Source organism: Macaca mulatta, chromosome 8 (assembly GCF_049350105.2).
Source record: "Macaca mulatta isolate MMU2019108-1 chromosome 8, T2T-MMU8v2.0, whole genome shotgun sequence".
Lineage (NCBI taxonomy): Eukaryota > Metazoa > Chordata > Mammalia > Primates > Cercopithecidae > Macaca > Macaca mulatta.
The window spans coordinates 84,872,363-84,892,864 of NC_133413.1; the positions used below are offsets into that span (position 1 = coordinate 84,872,363).

General features: G+C 39.7%; 1 protein-coding gene across 6 annotated transcripts in view; it reads right to left on the bottom strand.

The window, feature by feature from the left end:
• Positions 1–20,502, bottom strand: part of JPH1 (junctophilin 1) — an 80,275-nt gene that overhangs the window by 55,336 nt on the left and 4,437 nt on the right. For all 6 annotated transcript variants that reach the window (XM_015145592.3, XM_015145591.3, XM_015145590.3 and 3 more), the window contains exon 2: positions 18,268–19,027. In XM_015145592.3, coding sequence (XP_015001078.1) covers positions 18,268–19,027 — 760 coding nt within the window. The remainder of the gene's footprint in view (positions 1–18,267; positions 19,028–20,502) is intronic.

The window sequence follows — 20,502 nt, forward strand, 5'->3', positions numbered from 1 at the left end:
CCACACGTGCTGCTTCTCTGTGCCCTGGACCTACGCAAGTTTGAATGACAATAGCACTTTAGCAGGGAAGAAACAAATGAGAGCTCCTAATTCTCCATGTTTTTGCCAATGCAGGTCCCTCTGCTTGGAAAGCTTTTCTTCCCCTATTTCTAGAAACTCCTACTGGTTTCCTCTGGGCCCTGCTGAGGACTCAAGTCTCTAGAAAGTCTCTTGGTTCCTCCAAGTGATTAGGGACCCTCTGCTGGGCTCATGTATACATCGATGATATAGTCACCCATGTGACTATATGTATGAGTGTGTGTATATAGTTCTATATGTGTGTATATATAATTCTTTGCTACATCACAGCTCTCATCACATCATATATTATATGCTGGCTTTTTCAATTTCTTGGCCCAGAACACTCTGAGGACAAAGACTGTCTTTTCACAATACTTGGCATGAAAATATTTAACAATTGTTGGCTGTAACAGTTTATTTAGCACCTATTAAGTGCTACTCACTGTGTCAAGGGCACTCACATATACTTGATTTCATTTAATTCTCCTAAACTCCTGTGAGCTGAGTACCAAATCATCCCATTTTCTGGGTAAGAAATCTAAGGCTTAACAGATCTCATAGACGACACTTGAATGAAATTTTCCCCCCTTAGCTCAGTTTAATAAGGTCCCAGAGTCTTTCTGGCATTCTTGGCCCTAAACATAGGGCAGGACTAGTATCCTGAGGAAAAGCAGGATATTCTCTTGCAGTTAGACTGCAGATGGGCCTTTTGGGTTCTTGATTTGAAACCTGTTCAAGGAGTGGGTATAGTCCCCAGGTCATGAGTCAACAAAACCTCCAAAACTGCAACTCATTGGTTTTATCTCAAACCACTCAGGCGTTGCGTGTGTTTTACCCAAGTCCTGTGAAATCATTGTCACTAACCACAAACGACTTTCAGTAACGAATAATCACCATCTCCACTAAATGGAAAAACTGGTATGCAGCAATCTCAGTAAGGACACACATGCACACACGCGCGCGCGCACACACACACACACACACGCAGTATTGGGCTAATATATGAACTGTCAGAAACCTGATTAAATCTTAGCCTAATACTGCCTATTCCAAATCTCCAAGGAAGAATATTAACTCAAAGGAGATAAATCAAAACCAAGTATTTGGAGTGCCTACAATGTCTTGGCATCCGTGCTGGGTCCCGTGCAAGGTATAGAAAACAGAGTTATTTTTATTAGCTATATAGTATATACTAATAAGCATAAAGTAAGTCACTGACATCTAAAAATGACCTATTCATAATTGTCACTTTCTTTCCCAGAGTGGTATAAGCAAACATTTTATTCTGGGTACAAAACCAAAGTTAGTTCTCACTAAAAATGATCCTAACGTGCTTTAGACTTATGTTTAATTATTGGAAAAAATATTTTATAGTAACTCTATCTGGCTTTAAAGTTCATAGTTCAGTATTTATTCAGCCTTCTAAAAGTTATTTAGAATTTAAGTGAGCAGAATTTCATACTAATCATAGAGATGCAATGAATGGGGAAAGGAAGAACAGAAAACTCAAAGGAAAAAAATTCTTCAAAATGTCATGAGAAAATCCAGTTATGCAAAGCCTATTTCAAGTTCTTAAAGGTCTTTATAGCTGCTTGATGGAGGGCCTGCAAATATATCAACTTGCCTAAAAATTTCATTTTTTCCTACCAAGAAATCCCTTCTCTTCCCTCTTTTACAACTTAAGATATAATTGACAAATAAAAATTGTATATATTTATAGTATATAATGTGATGCTTTGATATATGGATACACTGCAGAATTATTAAATCAAGCTAATTAATATATCCAAGAAATCCCTTCTTAACCTCCATGGCTTGAAAACTTAAAACTTTTGCATCTCTGGCTAACTCAAGGTCCACATATAGACAGAAAGCATAAGGCATGATCCAATGCAAGCTATGATTTTGCAGGAGAAATTGATACCTGAAGAGTTCAGGACATAAACAATTTTATATTTTGACTCATTTGTTCATCATTTAGTAAAAATATTTTTTTCTTTACATTTTTTCATGTTTGATGAACAGTAAAAAAAAAAAAAAACTGCTGGTGGACTAGAGCAGAATATTCACATAACTAGTATTTTCTTAACAGAAAAATCAGACTGCTCAACAGAGACTCTTGTACTTCATCAAACGCACCCAACACCTGGCTGTTCCTCTGCAGGAGCAGGATGGATCAGATTCGGATGGGCAAGGAGTCCTCTCAAGCAGACACTTGCCATCACCAAAGATTTGCAGCTGGACTGTGCTCCAGACCAGCTTTGGAGACTACATAGATTCTCTATTACAAACCAGAGAGGGACGTCAAACAGAGTCAACATGTGAGACGTTCCAGCAGGGACCAAGGAACGTAAAGACACAGATGGTACCACAGAACGTAACACAAAACAGACCCTCAGCTCCCCTTGCTCTTGTTCTCAAGCTGCATCCAAGTGTGCTTCGCAAGACTCTTAGCTCACTCACTGTTCTTTGCCCTACCGACTCCATGCAGTTAAAATGCCTAGTAATGTCCTCCCAGAGGTACAGCCCCAGACCACAGCGTTTGGGGCCTGAAATTAGCCATTGCAAAGTTTTCTACACTGCTTAACTGGTAAGACAAGTATCTTCATGTCAGCCATGTGCTCATTCTTTTGCTCCATTTTGCACACAACTAATCAAAACTGGAAAATGCCTTTTCTAAGGCAAAGAAAGTCAGAGATGTGAATTTCACTCTTTTATATAAATGTAGTCAAAGAGTCAGCATGAAGAGTTAAAGCTTTGATAGTGTGTGGCTATCTAGATAATGTGATGACTACTCTTATTACACCTTAAATAAAAAGGATTTGCTAATTTGATTTTAGATGATGAAATTATATAGAGAAATTACATTTATAACAACAATTGAACCTTGTCTAGCATTTTGTCTTAATAGTAGCACAAAAATAATTCTCTGCTTCTTTCCACACACAGGTCACCATCTCTGCCTCCTCTTTAGAGATTTCTCTATTCCAGCCCCCTCTACTCACTTTTCTAATAATTGCTGTTATAAATGACAGTGCCAATCTCCGATTTTGATTTATTCATATCCTCGGGAAGCTGCTAAGTGCTCAAAGCTTCAAAAAGTACTGTTCTTACACAAAACTCACGTTATCTTTTTTATCTTCCACCTTGAATATCCACACATCAGATTCACTATTTTTCTCCCCATAATGTCTCCATCAGCCTTTATGGTGCCAGTTATGTTCTTAGCTAATTGTACTCACATCATTAAGAGTGTTAACTCTCTTGTACATAGCTGGTTGTTGTATACAAGATGGGTTTTCCTTTAAAAATTTCAAGGGTGCAGTTCTTTATTGCCTATATGCATTTATTTATGTTCTTTATGATCTCATCCCCTACTTCTGCTGCTTACAATCTACCTTGAGCACTGTAGCTAAAATCACTCTCCTCAGATACTGTTTTGCTCCTGTTAATAACTTCCTCAGCACTCTGAAACGGTTTCCACTTGTGTGTTGCATAATACCCTAGTTAGTGCTTTTCAGATCCTTTAATAGTCAGGCACCCCTTATCTAATTGTCCTCTTCTCTTGCCATGACTCAGCTGTACTCGACAGCACTGCAACGCGAAATCCAGGTGGGTTTGTTGTAAGACTTTTCAAAAGAGGATGAAGCTACAAGGTACAAATTTGACAGGGCTGTGTCCAATATCTCCACCACTTTCCTACAACAGCATTCTTTTTCAGAAATATGAGTAGTCACACCACTGCTGTTCTCCCCAAATTTATTACCTTTCTGGATGTTTTTCTGGATGATGGTGGTAGAATGAGGGCATGAGAGGGCTGTGTGCATATGAAAGATCCTTGGTTTCAGGTTCTACTACTGGCAGTGGGAGTCATTATGGAACATCAACCCAGAATATGAGGAGAAGATCAAACAGGCTATGAAGCTAAAATTAAGACCTGCTACAAAAAGTCACGAAGACAACACTGCCCACAAATAATAAACACTGGTGATCTTTACTGCCTTTGAGGGGGTTTCTTTCTCCTTGGGCTGTACCTCATTAGATGGGGTCTTCTCCTACCTGGTAAAATTTCCATCCACTGTGAACAAATCTTGCCTTGGCTTCCCTTTAAAATGCTGCTGAAGGACCAAATTCTTTACAAAGTCATTCCAGACCAACTCTTCCTGGCACCAGACACTAATCATACCGAGACTTTCTTTATTCACCTCGACTCTCTAATATTTCTCCCTTTTTCTCATTATTCAGCATTTCTTTAGGGTGTTAAGTTTAGCCTAAAGCTGCCTCCTCACATATTTTACGTTCAGCCTAAAGGTTTCTCTGTACATCATGAACTACAACCTAAATGGAGTTGTATACAGACTGTAGCTTACTCTTGTGTCAATCACTGAGTTTTGGGCCAATCAAAGGGGGTCAACGGTTCGAGCTGTGTTCAAATAAGGCAAATGACGAGCTGCAGCCAATCGGCTGTTTCTGTACCTCACTTTCCTTTTTCTGTCTATAAATCTTCTTCAACTATGCAGCTGCACTGGAATCTCTGAACCCACTCTGGCTCGGGTGGCTGCCTGATGTGAGAATTGTTCTTTGCTCAATTAAACTCTGTTAAATTTGGCTAAAGTTTTTCTTTTAACCACAGCCACATATGCATATTTACACAGACATTGTTTATGGGGAGCGGGGTGCTTGTCTGAGGCTTGTTTTGTTTTTACCCTTTGTTGGTGTATGCCTTCTATTTCCCTTGAAATATCTTTAACATCTTACCACTGGGTGCTGAATACAGTGGCAGATCTGTAACTATTTACAAATATAGCAACTGTAATTTAAAGAAAACTTTTAAACCATAAAGTTTAGTAGCTGAACTTGAACACCACAAAAGTGATTCATTACTGAAAAGTTTAAAGAAAAAAAGAAAAGAAAACCCCTTCAATGTGTTCTTCTCGAACCCTCATTTTCACTTATGGAATTAAACATTAGTGACTACTTACTCTAGAATCACATTTTCATAGTTCCAACAATGGACTGAAAGTTATTCTGATCTAGCGAAGAGTTAGAATAATTTTTCAAAATGCTTTTACTGTCAAACTCACACAGTACCATGAAAAAAACGAAAATAAAAACAAAATATCACTAGGCTATAGGCCAAGTAAAAAGTCTTTGGAACTGGTTTATAAACAAGTCAGTCCACTCTTTTGTAATTCCTAGAAGACTAGCCATTTTGATGTTTATATAAACTATGAAACCTTCATGGAATGTGGCAGAGCACTAATAAACAAATACGGGACTGACTGAATTGCTTCGTGTTATTTTTTAACTACCTCCCATGTACATGCATTTTTCTCTGAATAAGCTTGTGTGTGTTGGGTGGGGCGGTGGGGGTCAGGCCCACGCTTTTTTCTCCCTTCACATCTAGCACAGTATTAAGTGTGTAAGTATTGATAATACTTCTGATATAAACAAGAATAACTGGTGAGTTGTGCATGTGGAATGTTTACTTAATTTTGGTTAGAGAGTCCTAACTATATATAATCTTATTCCTAAGAGTACACAGGAGGACATTTTCCCTTTTATATCATCTTCTGATAGAGGAAAAATTTGGAGTTGGAAAAGTAAAATGTCAATGATGTCTCACTACATTTACTAACTGATTAATTTCTGTAAGAAACATAGGTATTGTTATGTAAAGTCAGGTTCAAAAACAGGCGAAAGGAGAGGAATTAACAAAAGAGTAGAGATCCAAACTCAGGTTTTCTGTGACAATCTGGTCAAGTTTCCCACTTCCTCACCCCTGTTTTATTGATAAGAAAGAGAGACCCAGAAAGATTACTTGTTTCCTATGTACTTGTTTCATATGAATGATGGGGCCTTACTGCGCCCCCATTTCCCCCACCAGCCATATACTGGGAATGAATCACTACATTTACTAATTGAATAATTTATCACCCATATACTGGGAATGAATGAACCTTTTTCATTAACCCTAATAGGGGTATTAGAGTATCAGCCACACAACATCTCAGACTTGCCTCTGTTCCTAACCCACTACCTGCAGTCCATCAAGTCCTGCTCATTGTATCCCTTGTGTTCTGCTACCCCTGCCCTCAACCAGGGTCTTTTATCACCTCCTCCACAGACCAGGCCTCCAGTCCTGGCGCCACTTAAATTCTTTCTCCATGAAGCAGGCAGACCATCCATTCAAAGGCAGATGGCTCCCTTCTCAAATGCCTTTGAAGACTCCCCAAAGCCAAGAGTAGAAAATGCACCTCCCAAACCTTGGGAATTTAGTTTCCTATCATATCCCCCCAATGCACTTATCAAATTTTAGTGTGCCCAAGAATAACCTGGGAAGTCTGTAATAAATGCAAGCTTCTGGACCTCATGCAAAGAAACATTAATTCAGTACTGCGTGGAGGACTGGAGAATTTTCAGCACCCCTTGTGATCTGCTGCAGTGGGTGGACGGATCACTCCTGGAGAAAGCGTTCTTCCACTATCTAACTGCTTGCGGGAACTCACACTGTACACTTTCATTCCACTCCACCCTTGCTCAGGATCTTCCTCCTGCATGCAACACTGGCCACTGTTTGCTCCCTAACTTCCACTCATTCTTCATGTTCACAGGCTCAGCCTCATCCCTGTAAACCCCAAATGCCCTCAGTGTTCTTCCCTCTTTTGCATTGTCGTCTTTTTTTTTTTTTTTTTTTTTGGAATTTACCATGTTATACTGACCTTATCTTTTTATGATTGTTTGGCTCACAAGATTTGTGGCTGTTGAATGAACAATGTCTGTTAAATGAAACAGTGGCCAAAAGAAGTCTATGACTAAATAATGCTGTTCCCAGAAAGATCTTCTTTTATGAGCCTAAGGAGGGTACATGGGTTCAAAAAAAATTCCTGTACCAATTCTCAAAGCCCAGTGGAGGGGAAGGGCTTGGGGCTCTGACGCTGTCGTGTGCTTGCCATGTGAATTTTCTATGCGTCAGTTTCCTACCAACTCACAGGGTTGCCATGGGGATGAGATGAGATGACAGATATCAAATTCACAGCAGGTAACCACTCAAGACCTTTTGGGTCTGTTTATGTGTAGCCAAAAGGTATCACCCAAATTACTATCCTCAGACCACAAGGAGAGAACAATGTGCACTAGCGCATAACACACTTAGGGGAAACCTAGTAGCATCTACATTGTTTTTCTATCTGGAAACACTGCCAAAACATTCATTTACTGCAAATTGCTAACTGTAATGTTTCTGTACACAAATACTGCTAATAAGATCCTGCTACCACCCAAAATTGTATCTTATGGACTCTATGCAGAAATAATTTTTTAAACTTTTCAAAGAAACCACTAGCAATTTTCCCTTTTGCATTATAACATTTGTACACATATTTTGTATGCTCTATTGATAGCATTCCTGTTATCAGGTATACAATTACTTACTGGAAGAGACATTTTGTTTCTTAATGCAGTCCACGCCTGCTATGGACCTTGAGTGTAATTGCTAAGGACTGACAGGGCTTAGGCAAGGAGGGGGACAAGGCAGAAGGCATTCAGGCAAGGAGCACTGCTGGTGCGAAGAGCTCCAGGACAGTGTCTATGATGAGCTTACCCAGGATGGGTCACGGGTGCCTCTCGGTAGGTCCCTCCAGCCTGCAGCCCCACAGCACCTGCCAGTTGCACAAAGGTACTGTGAACCTGGCAGGGTATTTGCTTTTAATGACAGGTTTTGTTTCTTATTCATCTCTGTATTCCCAGGGCCTAGTGCCATATTTGGACAGAGCTGGCACTAAATAAATGTTTGCCAAATGATGTTTCTTTAGTATAATAATTTGTGAGAGTGATATTTTGTTCCAGTAGGTTGCCAAGAAAAGACAAAAAAAAAAAAAAAAAAAACAGTCCAACAGAGCTTGCTTACTGGGTAGGTCCCTTGAGCACAAACCTTAGAAAGCATAACTTCACAAAGTCAAGAATAGAAATTCAGATACCTGAATTGCATTGTCATAAGGCAACAAATTCCTAGTCACTTAATGTGAGAACTGCTTTACTTGTACTTCTTAAAAAGAGCTGTGTCTAGTATTACATACACAGATTTCCTCTTTCTCTGCATGTCCCATAAGAGTCTTTCCCAGGTTTGGCTCCAAGCTCTGCAAGCACAGCTCAAATCTCTGAGTTCCAGATACATCTTCCCCTATTATCTTTTGGGCTAGCATCTTGAAATTCAAGAAGCCAAAAATCCAAACTTATCTTCCTCCCTAAATCTGTCCCTTCCTGTCCGGTATCCTTCTGAGTAAACAGTACCACCATCCATTAGTTGGCTAAGCCAGGAACTTGGAGCCACTCTGATGACTCCTTTTCCAGGCTTACCATGCTTAACTCAACCAGCCACAGGTCCTAGTGAATCTGCTTGGGAGGCTCTCATTCAATCATTTGCTTCTTTCCATCCCACTGCCATGGCTTAGCCCAACACATAGGCTATCACTTAGATTACTAGTTAGCAGATAACTATTTTTTTATTTTTAGAGACAGGGTCTTGCTCTGTCACCCAGGCTGGAATGCAGTGGCATGATCACAGCTTACTGCAGCCTCAAACTCCTGGGCTCAAGTGATCCTCCTGCCTCAGCCTCCCAAAGTGCTGGGATTAAAGGTGTGAGCCACCGTGCCCAGCCTGTGACTATTTGTCTCCAGTTTCACTGCCCCTTACTGTCTCCATTCCCTATACCACCTGCAGCTAGAGTGATCTTTCTAAAGATGATGATGTAATTCTGCCTAACACCTATCAATAGCCTTCCCCTACCCTTGGGATAATGTCCAAACTCCCCCTTATAGGTTCAAGAGACCCTGCTCATCTCTCAACACCCTACACCTAGCACTCTTTTCCAACCATATTGCACATTTTACCAGACCCCAAATACACATGGTCCACTGTCCTTTGCACCCACCTCTATTTTCTGGAAAATACCGACACATCCTTTGGTTCTCACTCTGGATGCAGCCTGCAGACACTTGCCTCCAGCCGCAGGCTATGATCAACCCCTTCCTACGCATTACCTAAGCAAGGTGCTGATAATCCAATGGATAATAACTACTTTTTCATCTGTCTTAACCAGACTCCATGCCGAAAAGGATTAGGTCTTAATCATAATTTTACATTTCCATTGTATGTAATGGATTAATGTAACTAAGAATGATTAAGGTTGGTATTTCCCTTAAGAACTGAACCTTATAAATGGGCCGGGCTACTATCACCCCTTCCAGGGTGTTTGAGTCTTTACAAAGTAATCTATCAGTCCACAGTTCAACTGATTTTCAAATCATTTGGGCTGAGCAGGAAGTGGGCTGGGGAACAAGTGTCTGGGGCTGGTGGAGGAAACAAGGTGGCAGTAAGGTCCCATCATCTGAGGCTCTTCCATTCTTATCCTTGAACCCTAAATTGCTGGCTTCTATGGGTTATCTTAACATGTCAAAACATGTTCCCCACGTGTATCTCAAATGCTTCCCTAATGGATGGAAGGTTTGAAATCTTGAAATAATAATTCAAAAAAGTTCCCACACTAATTTAAAAAATGGCATTGATAGGGATTTCTAGATCAAGCAACCGAGATCAAAATTCTATTGATTCAATACAGTAAAAGTCACCAAAATTTTTACCATATTTGAGTTTAAAAATTAACAAAACATAATAAAATTGTTAATCTTTGACAATCTATTGTATTAAAAGTGCTAGAAAGTGAATTAATGTATTTTACTTGGCTTAAATAACTTTCTTTTGGCCCACATGGAAGTCCTAAGAAGATTGACTTCAAAGAGTTGTACTATTTGGGAGCCAATCTTGATTCCTTACATATTAATTAAATTTTTGTGAAAGCAGCTTATTTTTAATTTAGCACATTATACAAACAAATGTGAAACAGCAACTAAAACAGAAAGGTGAAATTATTAAAAGCTGATTTGACTTTATTCTCAAGAGGCTGTTGTACTAAAGCTGAATGACTTACATAAATACCTTTGGCATTTGTTGGATCCTGTTCCTAAACACAATGTTCATATTTCATCTATAATAAGAAAAGCATCTCAAAGATTTGCAAGGCACTAGTCTTGCAAGCGTCCAGTTTGGTGTCTTGAGTAAAGTGAGATTGGCAGAGTCAGCTTAATCCATAATGGAAAGTTGTGAGCAGGGTGCTTCGGCTGCCTGGCAGCTGCTGCTTGGAGAAGTCTACCAGCTATGGCAGCATGCAGGCAGAACTCGGCCACTTGCTTAAAAACAGAGTTTCTCCAGGTCAAAGCTGAAACTCACACAAAGCATACAGGATAAAATAGGAATGCAATCCCATTTTGGGGGGCTTTCCAGAAAACATAGGAGTAGGGTGGTTTTCATTACAAATGATGCTATACTAAAAAGAAATTGCTGCTTTAATTCTTCATGTTTGTACTATTGAGAAAGGGTCATGTTTCAGGGCTAAATGAGCTGGAATCTGTTGAAGTTTGTACTATTTAAGCAAGCTCAGGCTTCTACAGTTAAAACAGGGTCAACATGTATCCCCAAAACCTGGCTTATTGTCATCCTGAAATTTTAGTTTTCCCTTCCAGACTTCAGTGCCAGCTTTCACTAAGTCTCTGCAGAACCGTTTTCTTTCTCACTTCATCTTTACCTCCATTCCAGTTTGGCTTCTTGGTCTTCTATCAACTTTCACTTGCGAAAATGGTACTTCTAGGATTGCAACATTTTCCTAAATAACAACTGCTATGTGTGGTTTATAGTTTACAAAGACCCATGATACCCACTCTTCCATTCAATTCTCAAAACAACCCTGCCATGAAGGGTAAGGTAATAATTGCTCCCTGTTTACCATAACTTTTCTGAACCTCAGAGTCTGGGTGTTTCAACCAAGCTTCTGGAATTTGCTCCTAGAAGCACCGGTTACGACAGTTGCAAAGAGTGACAGGCAGTCAAGGTGCAGATATGGAAGAACATAGGTAGTAGAACTAAAGAAAATAACCAATGCTTTCCTTAGCAATAAGTGCCACATTTTTAGGTCCCTTGAGCACAAACCTTAGAAAGCATAACTTCACAAAGTCAAGAATAGAAATTCAGATACCTGAATTGCATTGTCATAAGGCAACAAATTCCTAGTCACTTAATGTGAGAACTGCTTTACTTGTACTTCTTAAAAAGAGCTGTGTCTAGTATTACATACACAGATTTCCTCTTTCTCTGCATGTCCCATAAGAGTCTTTCCCAGGTTTGGCTCCAAGCTCTGCAAGCACAGCTCAAATCTCTGAGTTCCAGATACATCTTCCCCCATTATCTTTTGGGCTAGCATCTTGAAATTCAAGAAGCCAAAAATCCAAACTTATCTTCCTCCCTAAATCTGTCCCTTCCTGTCCGGTATCCTTCTGAGTAAACAGTACCACCATCCATTTTAGGTGATTTTGTTCTAAAATTTCTTTAACTATTTAACAATCTATTCATTAAAATGACTCAGAAGGCATCAGAAGGATTTCCCCTTTCTGTAAAAATCACTTGTGATAATTACTGAAAATTAACCAGAACACCAGAAGAAAAAAAAAATCCATAGAAAAGGTGATCTAAACTTTCTGTTTAAAAATATAATACAACCACTATCATTACAGTACAGACATAAAGACAGCTTATAAACAGCTTTGACTTGTAAAAGATCCCTTTGTTGAGGATAATTTAAGAATTTCAAAGACCTGGCCCTTTATAATAACTTAGCAGAGAATGGGCCTTTTTTTTTTTGATATTGGTAATAGTCAGTTTAATTTGGATCCATAATGTGCACTGACTCATAGTTGACTTCGGGTTTTAATTACTTATGAGTGAAATGTGAATCAAGTCAAGTGATCTTGTGAATAACTGTTCTATCCCAGCCAATTTTATGTGTTAAGTTAAATGATTTTCTTTAGGCCTAAGAAAAATGACCCCCAAACAAGAAAAATCCCCCCCCAACCAAAAAAAAAGCTCCTGCATTCTGGCATATTACATGTTTTGGTGTTGTCAAATATGGAAGCTAAGCCAACTTAGCTTCCTGGAGTTTCCACATCTGGAAGGGAATCTCTCATATGTATCACTGACCAGCTCAATACTTATAAAGAATGGAGGTAACAGTTTGGCTCAACCTGATGCTCTTGTTCCGTGGTTATGTCCTGTAACGATGTTGACCTAATTAAGGAAAAGGGTACCTGTAGCACACACTTGGCATTTTCTGCACTCCTTGACTATTGTCAGACTATAGCATGAATTATGAGAGCTAAGTTTCCATCCTTAAAATGTGGTTTTGCCCAGCAAAACAAAATTAGGAGCACTGGCAGTGGTCATACCCTAAGTCGTGAGAATTTAATTCATTTATTCTCCAAATATTTACTAGAGCACTTACGTGTTTTGATCTAAGCTCACTGCTGGGTGTAAAAAAGTGAGCAAAGCTGACTTCAGAGTCAGCCCATCCTTCCCAATCTAGTTGGGGTGAGAGAGATTCAACAAATACCGTGAAATTAAGTATCAGTTTAGACCTAAGGGACCTAGGCTTAAAGCAGAGTGAGGACCCAGCAGCCCAAGGATCCAGCCAGAGGGAGCAGGGACAGGGGCTGAGACCTTCTTTCCAACAGAAAGCAAGCTGGCATGGTTGAACCATTCTGAGTATGGGGGAGGAGGGGAGATCTGCGTGAAAATGCAATATATCCTTTTTCATGCAAACATATGGGGAATGGTTTTTTAAAAATCCTACAGGAAAAGTATGTATCATTTTTATGTTTAAGTCCAAAACTGGCAAACATGGCATCCAACCTTAGTTCTGGGCTGAACAAGGAGCAAAAGAGACTCCCTCCTAAGATTACATGTCTAGGTAGCCCCAATCATCACCTGAAGTGCCAGTAATGGTCAGAGAGAGGTTGGCAAAAGGAGCAGCAGAGTCCCATGTGACTGGCCACCTATCCTCATCACTGACACTTTCTGGTAGTACGGGGAGCCTACTCAGCTGAGTACCAATGAGCTTCACTAGCTTAAGTGAGGCTGGTCAGAGTTAGTCAAATTTTGCAAAATGGAGCAGTTACCTATTAACTTGCTAACCTCCTCACTTTATAGTATTTCTTCTTATCTGTCTAATATAACAAAGCCAGTACAAGCAAAGGCTTGTGGTTCTCAATTGCTTGAGGCCAGCTCTCTCCCACTCCTCCTACATCTTCTATCTTCTTGCAAGATAATTATTTCTTCTAATATTCAGATCACACCAAGCTCTGCTTCTGTCCACACCTCTTCCTAAGTGATCTGTTCATTTCCACAGATGTGGAGGTCTCTAAGGGTCACTTCTTATTTGCTTTCTCAACCAAATGTCTTACCTTAACATTCTTTCTTAAAGTTTTTTCTCAAGGAGTAGTGACATCTTCGAACATCTCATTTAAGGAATTATTGAAGATAAGAGTCGATGGAGTAAAAATTGGCGAAATGAGAAATATAGTTGAAATGAGAAATACAGTTAAAATGACAGGAACAGCTGAAGGAATTAAGGAGGCAAAAGCTAAGGGAATGAAAACTGAATGCCTAAGAAATAGAGCGCAAACAACAGGGACGGTGGGATGTTCTCGGGCAGAGCCTCAGTCCCTGCCTCTGAATGTGAGGGACTTGGACCAGATAATCTCTCTTGCCCTTTCCAGATCTGAAATTAGGGGCCTTCAGTCTCCTCTACCAAAACAGATTCTGCTTATTACAGTTTCTAGAAAGTAAATTCGCATATTGGGGGATCCAATTCTAAGTTATAAGGCTCTAGTTATAGTTTAGGGCTCTAAAACAGCACTCCAGTTACTCAAAAGGGTCTGCTTGGCCAAATTATCATCAAGGGTGCACAAAGGAAATACCATGGAGCCTGAGCTTAGGAACTGGCTCCACTCTCCCCAGTTCTAACATCTATCTGTCAGAGTGGCACCTTCATCTAAGAGCAGAGCAGCTGGGATCCAGAACTAGAGGTGGTATGTCAGCTACTGGCATGGAGCGGTCTCAGTAGCTGCTAGGTATACTCATTTCTTGAGATATTTAGAGTTGCTTTTCCACCTTTTGAACATTTCTTAAAAAAAAAAATGTTGACACTCTCAATCCCAGATGATGATTTGTACCCTCAGTACTATGACAAAAGGGAAATAAAATTTTGTAAATCTTACAAACACAGTGCCTTTTGGAGCAGAGCAGAGGACGAAAATTAAGTCCCAGGAGTCAGTAAATTATAAGTATCTCTTATGGTCTTGACTCTAAGTGTTAATCCACTGGAATCTATTAAATACTCTATATCAACTATGTGATATCTACTATCTACTGTTATGTCATCCGCATAGTCCTTGATCTGTCGGAATTATACAGGGGCCCATAATAAGCCTTCTGAAACAAGCCTCCTGTATGTGTTTACTGCGGAGTAACACAACTCCCTCTTCAGAGAAACAAAGCAAAGGTCCACAGATCACCATGCTTTCAGGAATCTTCGGGCCAAAGATGGTAGGTTCTGTGTCTCCTGGAGACATTATTGGAGAATATAATTGTTTTCCCTTAGAGTCAACTTGAACCTTTGCTTCAAGATAAAATAGGATGATGGTACAAGGGTGCGTCCATTTCCCTGGGACTTAAATAATAAATAAAAGTCCCTAAAGCATAAGAAATAACATAAATGAAATGAAAACATTACAGGGAGTGTTGGGATCTTGGGGACAGCCTCAGTCCCTGTCTCTGAATGTGAGTGGCTTGGACGAGATGCTCTCTCTTGGCCTTTCCAGATCTGAAACTGGGGGCCTTCAGTCTTCTCTACCAAGCCATCCTTCCACCTCAGTCTCCTGAGTAGCCGGGACTACAGGCATACGCCACCACACCCGGCTAATTTTCTTATTTTTTGTAGAGACGTGGTCTCACTATGTTGCCGAGAATAGTGATTTACACCAACTGGGTGGACAAACTGAATAGTAGATAACTATTCATTGATCATCTCCTTTTGTTGCTAATGATGAACTGTGACTTCAACAGCAGCAGCTGCCAAGAGACTTAGTTTCTAGTTTTTCTTCTGTGTGCACTGGGCTAGGTGGGAAGAGTATCATCTTATGTTCTTACATTTTCAGTAGTTTTAAAAAACATTGATAATAGCAACCACAGAGGAGTCATATAGATGTTCTGTACAGATACTGTGTAGATCTTCTGGCATTAGAGCCATGGTTAATGACAATAACGTAGCTAAAAGTCCTATCTCCCAGGCAGCAAATCTTGAAAGAATCTTTTCTTATTTTTAAGGGTTTTAAAAGACTGTAGGACTCTAAAATCAGAGCTATTATAAGGGAAATGTCATTCCTTTAACTGCTTTCTCCAAAAACAAGTTACAAAGCTCTAATTGGAAGTATTCATTGTATAATAGTAAGGTATCTGGGAAAATGACTAAAACAATGAAGGTAAGTAAAATATAGAAGGTTAATTGAATATTTTTAAGCTGTTGATTGTGTCATCCGAACAGTATTTTATTTATTGTGGTAAGAACACTTAACATGAGACCTACCTTCTTAACAAATTCTTTCTCTTGTTTGGTTTTTTTTTGAGACAGGGTCTTGCTGTGACACTCAGGCTGGAGTGCAGTGGCGCAATCACGGCTCACTGCAGTCTCGACCTCTGGGGCTCAAGTCATCCTCTCACCTCAGTCTCCCGAATAGCTAGGACTACAGGTATGCACCACCATGTCCCGCTAATTTTCTTATTTTTTGTAGAGACGGGGGTCTCACTATGTTGCAGAGACTGGTCTTGAACTCCCAGGCTCGAGAGATCCTTCTGCCTCAGCATCCCAAAGTGCTAGTATTATAGGCATGTACCATAGCACCGGGCCTTGACAAAGTCTTCAATGCAAAATACAGTATTGTTAAGTATAGGCACAATGTTGTAGTGCAGATCTTTACAACTTACTTATCTTGAGTAACTGAAACTTTGTATCCATTGAACAGCAACCTTCCATTTTCCCCACCCTACAGTCCCTGGCAACCACCACTTCACTCTAGGTTTCTATGAGTTTGATCAAATTAGATAAAGTCAGGTCACTGCAGTATTTGATTAAGTGAGACCATGCAGTATTTGTTTTTCTGTGACTGGCCTCTTTCATTTGCATAATGAATTAAGCATTTTAAACACAGCTAAGTGAAATCTTTATGAAGTAACTAACTGGCTAAAAGTGTAAGGTCTTAAACTAAAGATCTCTTGGTTATAACTACACAATACAGTATTCCCAAATGAAATACTACTACCCCCAAAAGACTTTCAGCAGAGAGAACATGGCTAGGACTTAGGTGAGAGTTTTACGATACTAGCATAATCAGAGATCATCTCTGCATTGCTAGTCGCTTTCTGTTATATGAACTCCTCCAATGGAAACTAATCACAAGTTGTTTGCTAAAGTGTTCTGCACAGGTTCATTTTTCACCTGCCAAGACTGATCTGCCTTTAGCATATCACTAAGTTGTAAAGAGAAAACAACATGGAAGAATCCAAGTGTGCATTTAAAATTAGAGGTTAGGGCCTAACAACATGTATATCACTAGGTCTAAAAGTAAGCCAGCAAGATTAGATGTGCTGAGTATCTGATCCATAAGCAAACTGAAAAGCAAAGTAGATCCAAAACTGTGATCTGAAGTAAAAGATGCCTGGTAGAGAAGACAGGAGAGAGAGAGACCTTTCATGAAAGTTTGTGCTGATTAACAAAAAATACTAGCTTTGAAATGAAATTAGTTTGGGATAAAGATGAAAACCTTGAAGCCTTTTAACATAATATATAATATTATATCTAAAAGTAATGCAAAAAATGCAACCTTATTTAGTAGCCCTACTTATTTTTCAAGTAGGGGCATTTAAAAAAAAGAACTCTAGAAGTTGAACCATATGATGTCACCATTTTTTTTTTTTTTTTTTTGGTACATTAAGAAGTTCGAACAGTGGAAATTTCATTATGGCTCCACCAAAAAAAAAAAAAAAAAAAAAAAAAAAGGGAGGTTCATTAATTCAATGCCAATAACAAAAACTTGAAGACATGCTAACATTTTGTGGTTTCAAAAGGGCGTTTACTTCTGTGGAAGAGTGTTATTGAAGCAGAAACAGGATTTTTAACATTCTATGCTAAATTTATGCTTCAAGTCTTACAAAGCTGTGGCTAGTCAGTACCCACTTAAATAAGACTAAAAATAAAATTTTCCATTTATAACCACACCTTTTTCTTTTTGTCTCACCTATAATATCCTTCCCTAATAGAACTTTATTCCCCACAGATTTCTCCATCCCTCTTGCTGGATCCCTGAAACCAGCTATTAATGGTAAAACTTCAAGCACATAGTCCTTCTGTGCCCACACATACACCCCACTTGTCAATCTATTATTCACCGGTTTTCTCCTACTCACTCCAGCCCTTCTCTACTGCTCTTCTTTCTTCCAACCTTGGCACATTGAGAGTCCCATCTGTCCATGTCAGGTTGTAGGTTCTCTCCACCCCTTTCCTTTTAATACACCAGTGACCTAATCTCTTCTGCATAGAATGTGGCGATTCTCCTAGGTCTCTTTGCCTTTCCCATATAGTTGTTGTTTTAAACAATGCATGCCAGATTTTCTCATGTTATTTTCCACTTTTGCCATATGTAGATTTTGGTGGCTGTCTCAAAACCAATTTTACCTATAAGACTTCATAGAATCTGAATTGTATAAGCTAGGCTTAGTGTGCATACCTCCAATGTAAATATCTGAATAGAGATACACGTCTATACTAGGTATGTTTCTATGTGGATTGCTATTTTCTTTTGGCACACAAAACACAATGCTTTCTATGGCAGCATTTCAGAGGTCCTTCTTAAAACAAGGAAAAAAAAAAAAAAAAAAAGAAAAGAAAAGAAAACAGCAACTTCCCGGGCTCAGGAAGATGAGCACAAGGTCTCAGTGAACTCCCTCACGCTATTTAATATGAGGGAAGTAATTTAGAATGGGAAGGGGAGCTCAAAGTGCCTTCAACATTTTTTGACAATGGGAAGTTGCAGAACAGTGCAGGTACATTTCTGACTTTGACTCTACTGAGTGTAATCATTTTCCACCTTTGATTTTTTTAGCAGTTGTAGAGCGCATTTAGCAATGTCACCGGCAGACAAACATAATATTTGATACTCCATTGTTCTGACCAACCCGGCAAAACCAACCACCCTGCATTTACTTACCTTGAATTTGCTATTTCCACTTTGGTTCTCGCCATGGCAGCTGCCCTTTGGGCGCCTTCAATTGCTCTGTCCACCTTCTCCCTAGTTTTTGTGTGTCTTATTGGTATAAGCTGCTTCCTTATCCCACGGACCAGAATATTATTTTTGTATTTTCCCTCTTCTTTGGAGCCGTCAGGAAACACGGTACAGCCATATCCATGCCTCTTGTTATTTGCCCACTCCCCTTCATACTTCATGCCATTGGAGCGCTCGCTAACGCCGAAGCCGTTGCGCTTGTCGTTCTTCCACTCGCCCATGTAGGTTTCCGTGGTGGTGGCGTCCACGTGGTCTTCCACCGGGCAAAAATCACAATCTACATCGCCGAAGCTGATTGTGGAGTTGGCATCGCTGGAACTAATTCTGCTCATGGCCGCGTCGCTGCGGACAGAGCTGCGCTTGCTTGAGATGGAAGACTTTGATTCGGACTTGCGGAGTTTCATGCTTCCGAGAAGTGAGCCCCTCCGGAAAAGGCCGCCCTTCTTCTTGCCCGCTAGCTCAGCGTCTGCGTGGAAGTTGAGCACGAAACCACCGCGGGTACCAGCCGGGCTGTCAGCGGCGGCCGCGGCGTCGTGGAGCACGCTGCCGTTGCTCTGCTCGCTGCGCAGCGAGGCCAGCGAGGTGCGCAGCGGCGAGCGTATCACCGTGGCCATGCCGTAGGGCACGCTCTGGCGCACTCCGTAGCCATGCCGCATACCTCCAGCCCACTGGCCCTGGTAGGTACCTTGGAGAGACCGCAAGAAAGCACCGTGAGTCGGCGGCAGAAGCTGCGCAATCACCTGCACCATCCAGCGCACACTCAAATCTGACCATTTCCAAGTCAACCCTGGAGGATACTTTGCATCCACTTGTGAATCCCCGCCCTGTAATTTTGGGGGTAAGGTTTTAATGTCATTGCACAGAATTTTCCAGTAGTCAGATAATTTTTGCTTTTCATTAAAAAATTTATGCAAGTATTTCAGAGGAAAACCAGTACTTTCTAATACAAAAAGTGAACACTGGAAAACAACATTCTCCTCTGAAATTAATGCATCAAAAATTCCTCTTAGGAAGAAGACAAGGAAACAGGAGAATATGAAATGAATTCTATTTGTACATTTTATTCTAATATTACTAATTTAGCTGGAAAACTCTAAAAAATGACTTTTAGGTCTATGTCAGTATAACATTCCAAAAAGCACAGAGGCTTAAATCTGAATACTTGGGACACAGTCATCAAATGAACGTCTTAAATTTTCTGCTACATTCAGCATCTCTTTTTTTAGTGTAGAGAAAACTGTTGAATATTCAGGATTATCATTTGAATTTGGGTGAACCTTTTTGAGCTGAGTGAATTGACAACCATAATATATATTATGAATACAGTGAACTATTATGAAAAAAAATGAGCAATTTAACATTTTTGTGCTTCTAAGTGAAAAGGTCAAAGCTTTGTGCCATGTCATTTGCCAAATCTCTGCATCCTCTATGGATTTTCCTAGCTGCCACTGCATTGTAAATCACACCACAGACTAGAAGCACCCTGAGGGCAGAATTACTTCATACCAGAACACAAAATTCTCATGTGTCCTGTGGTCTGTGTTTGTGGACAGAGGGTGTTTGATGACTATGTTGACATTAAAATGATATGGTGGCTAAAAGGTATACCCTTTACCCTTGGAGAAACTGATGTAAGGCCAGATGAAATCTTTTACTGTTACCGTTTTGGACTTCATCTCAGAGAAAAGGTATATTTGACACTATTACAATGTTGATACCAGATCACTCTGTCAACAAATATTATGCTTTTTCAGGATAATCTGTCATCTAAAGCATTTGTAGTGAATATTTTGCTACTAAATAAACAAAGACATTAAAAAATAACCTGGTACAGGTTTTAAAATAATCTTAGGAGGAAATGAATGTTAAATTAGGGAATTTAGAAGTTTCTTTTCAAAATCAAGGCCATTTCCTTTAATTAAGGGTAAATTTTAATTTACAGTATCCCTCAAAAGAAGCTATCTGGAAAATTTTAAATGTAATTACTTCTGTGTTATTCATAACAATTCACAATGTCAGAGAAAACAAATAATGATTAGTCTGTCTTGACCTCTTTCCATTTCTGATTATATAGATCTACCCTGCAGTCACTTTGCATTTTATATTGCCATGTACAGATTTCCACTGCATGGCATATATTCATTTTTAAAACACTGAGCA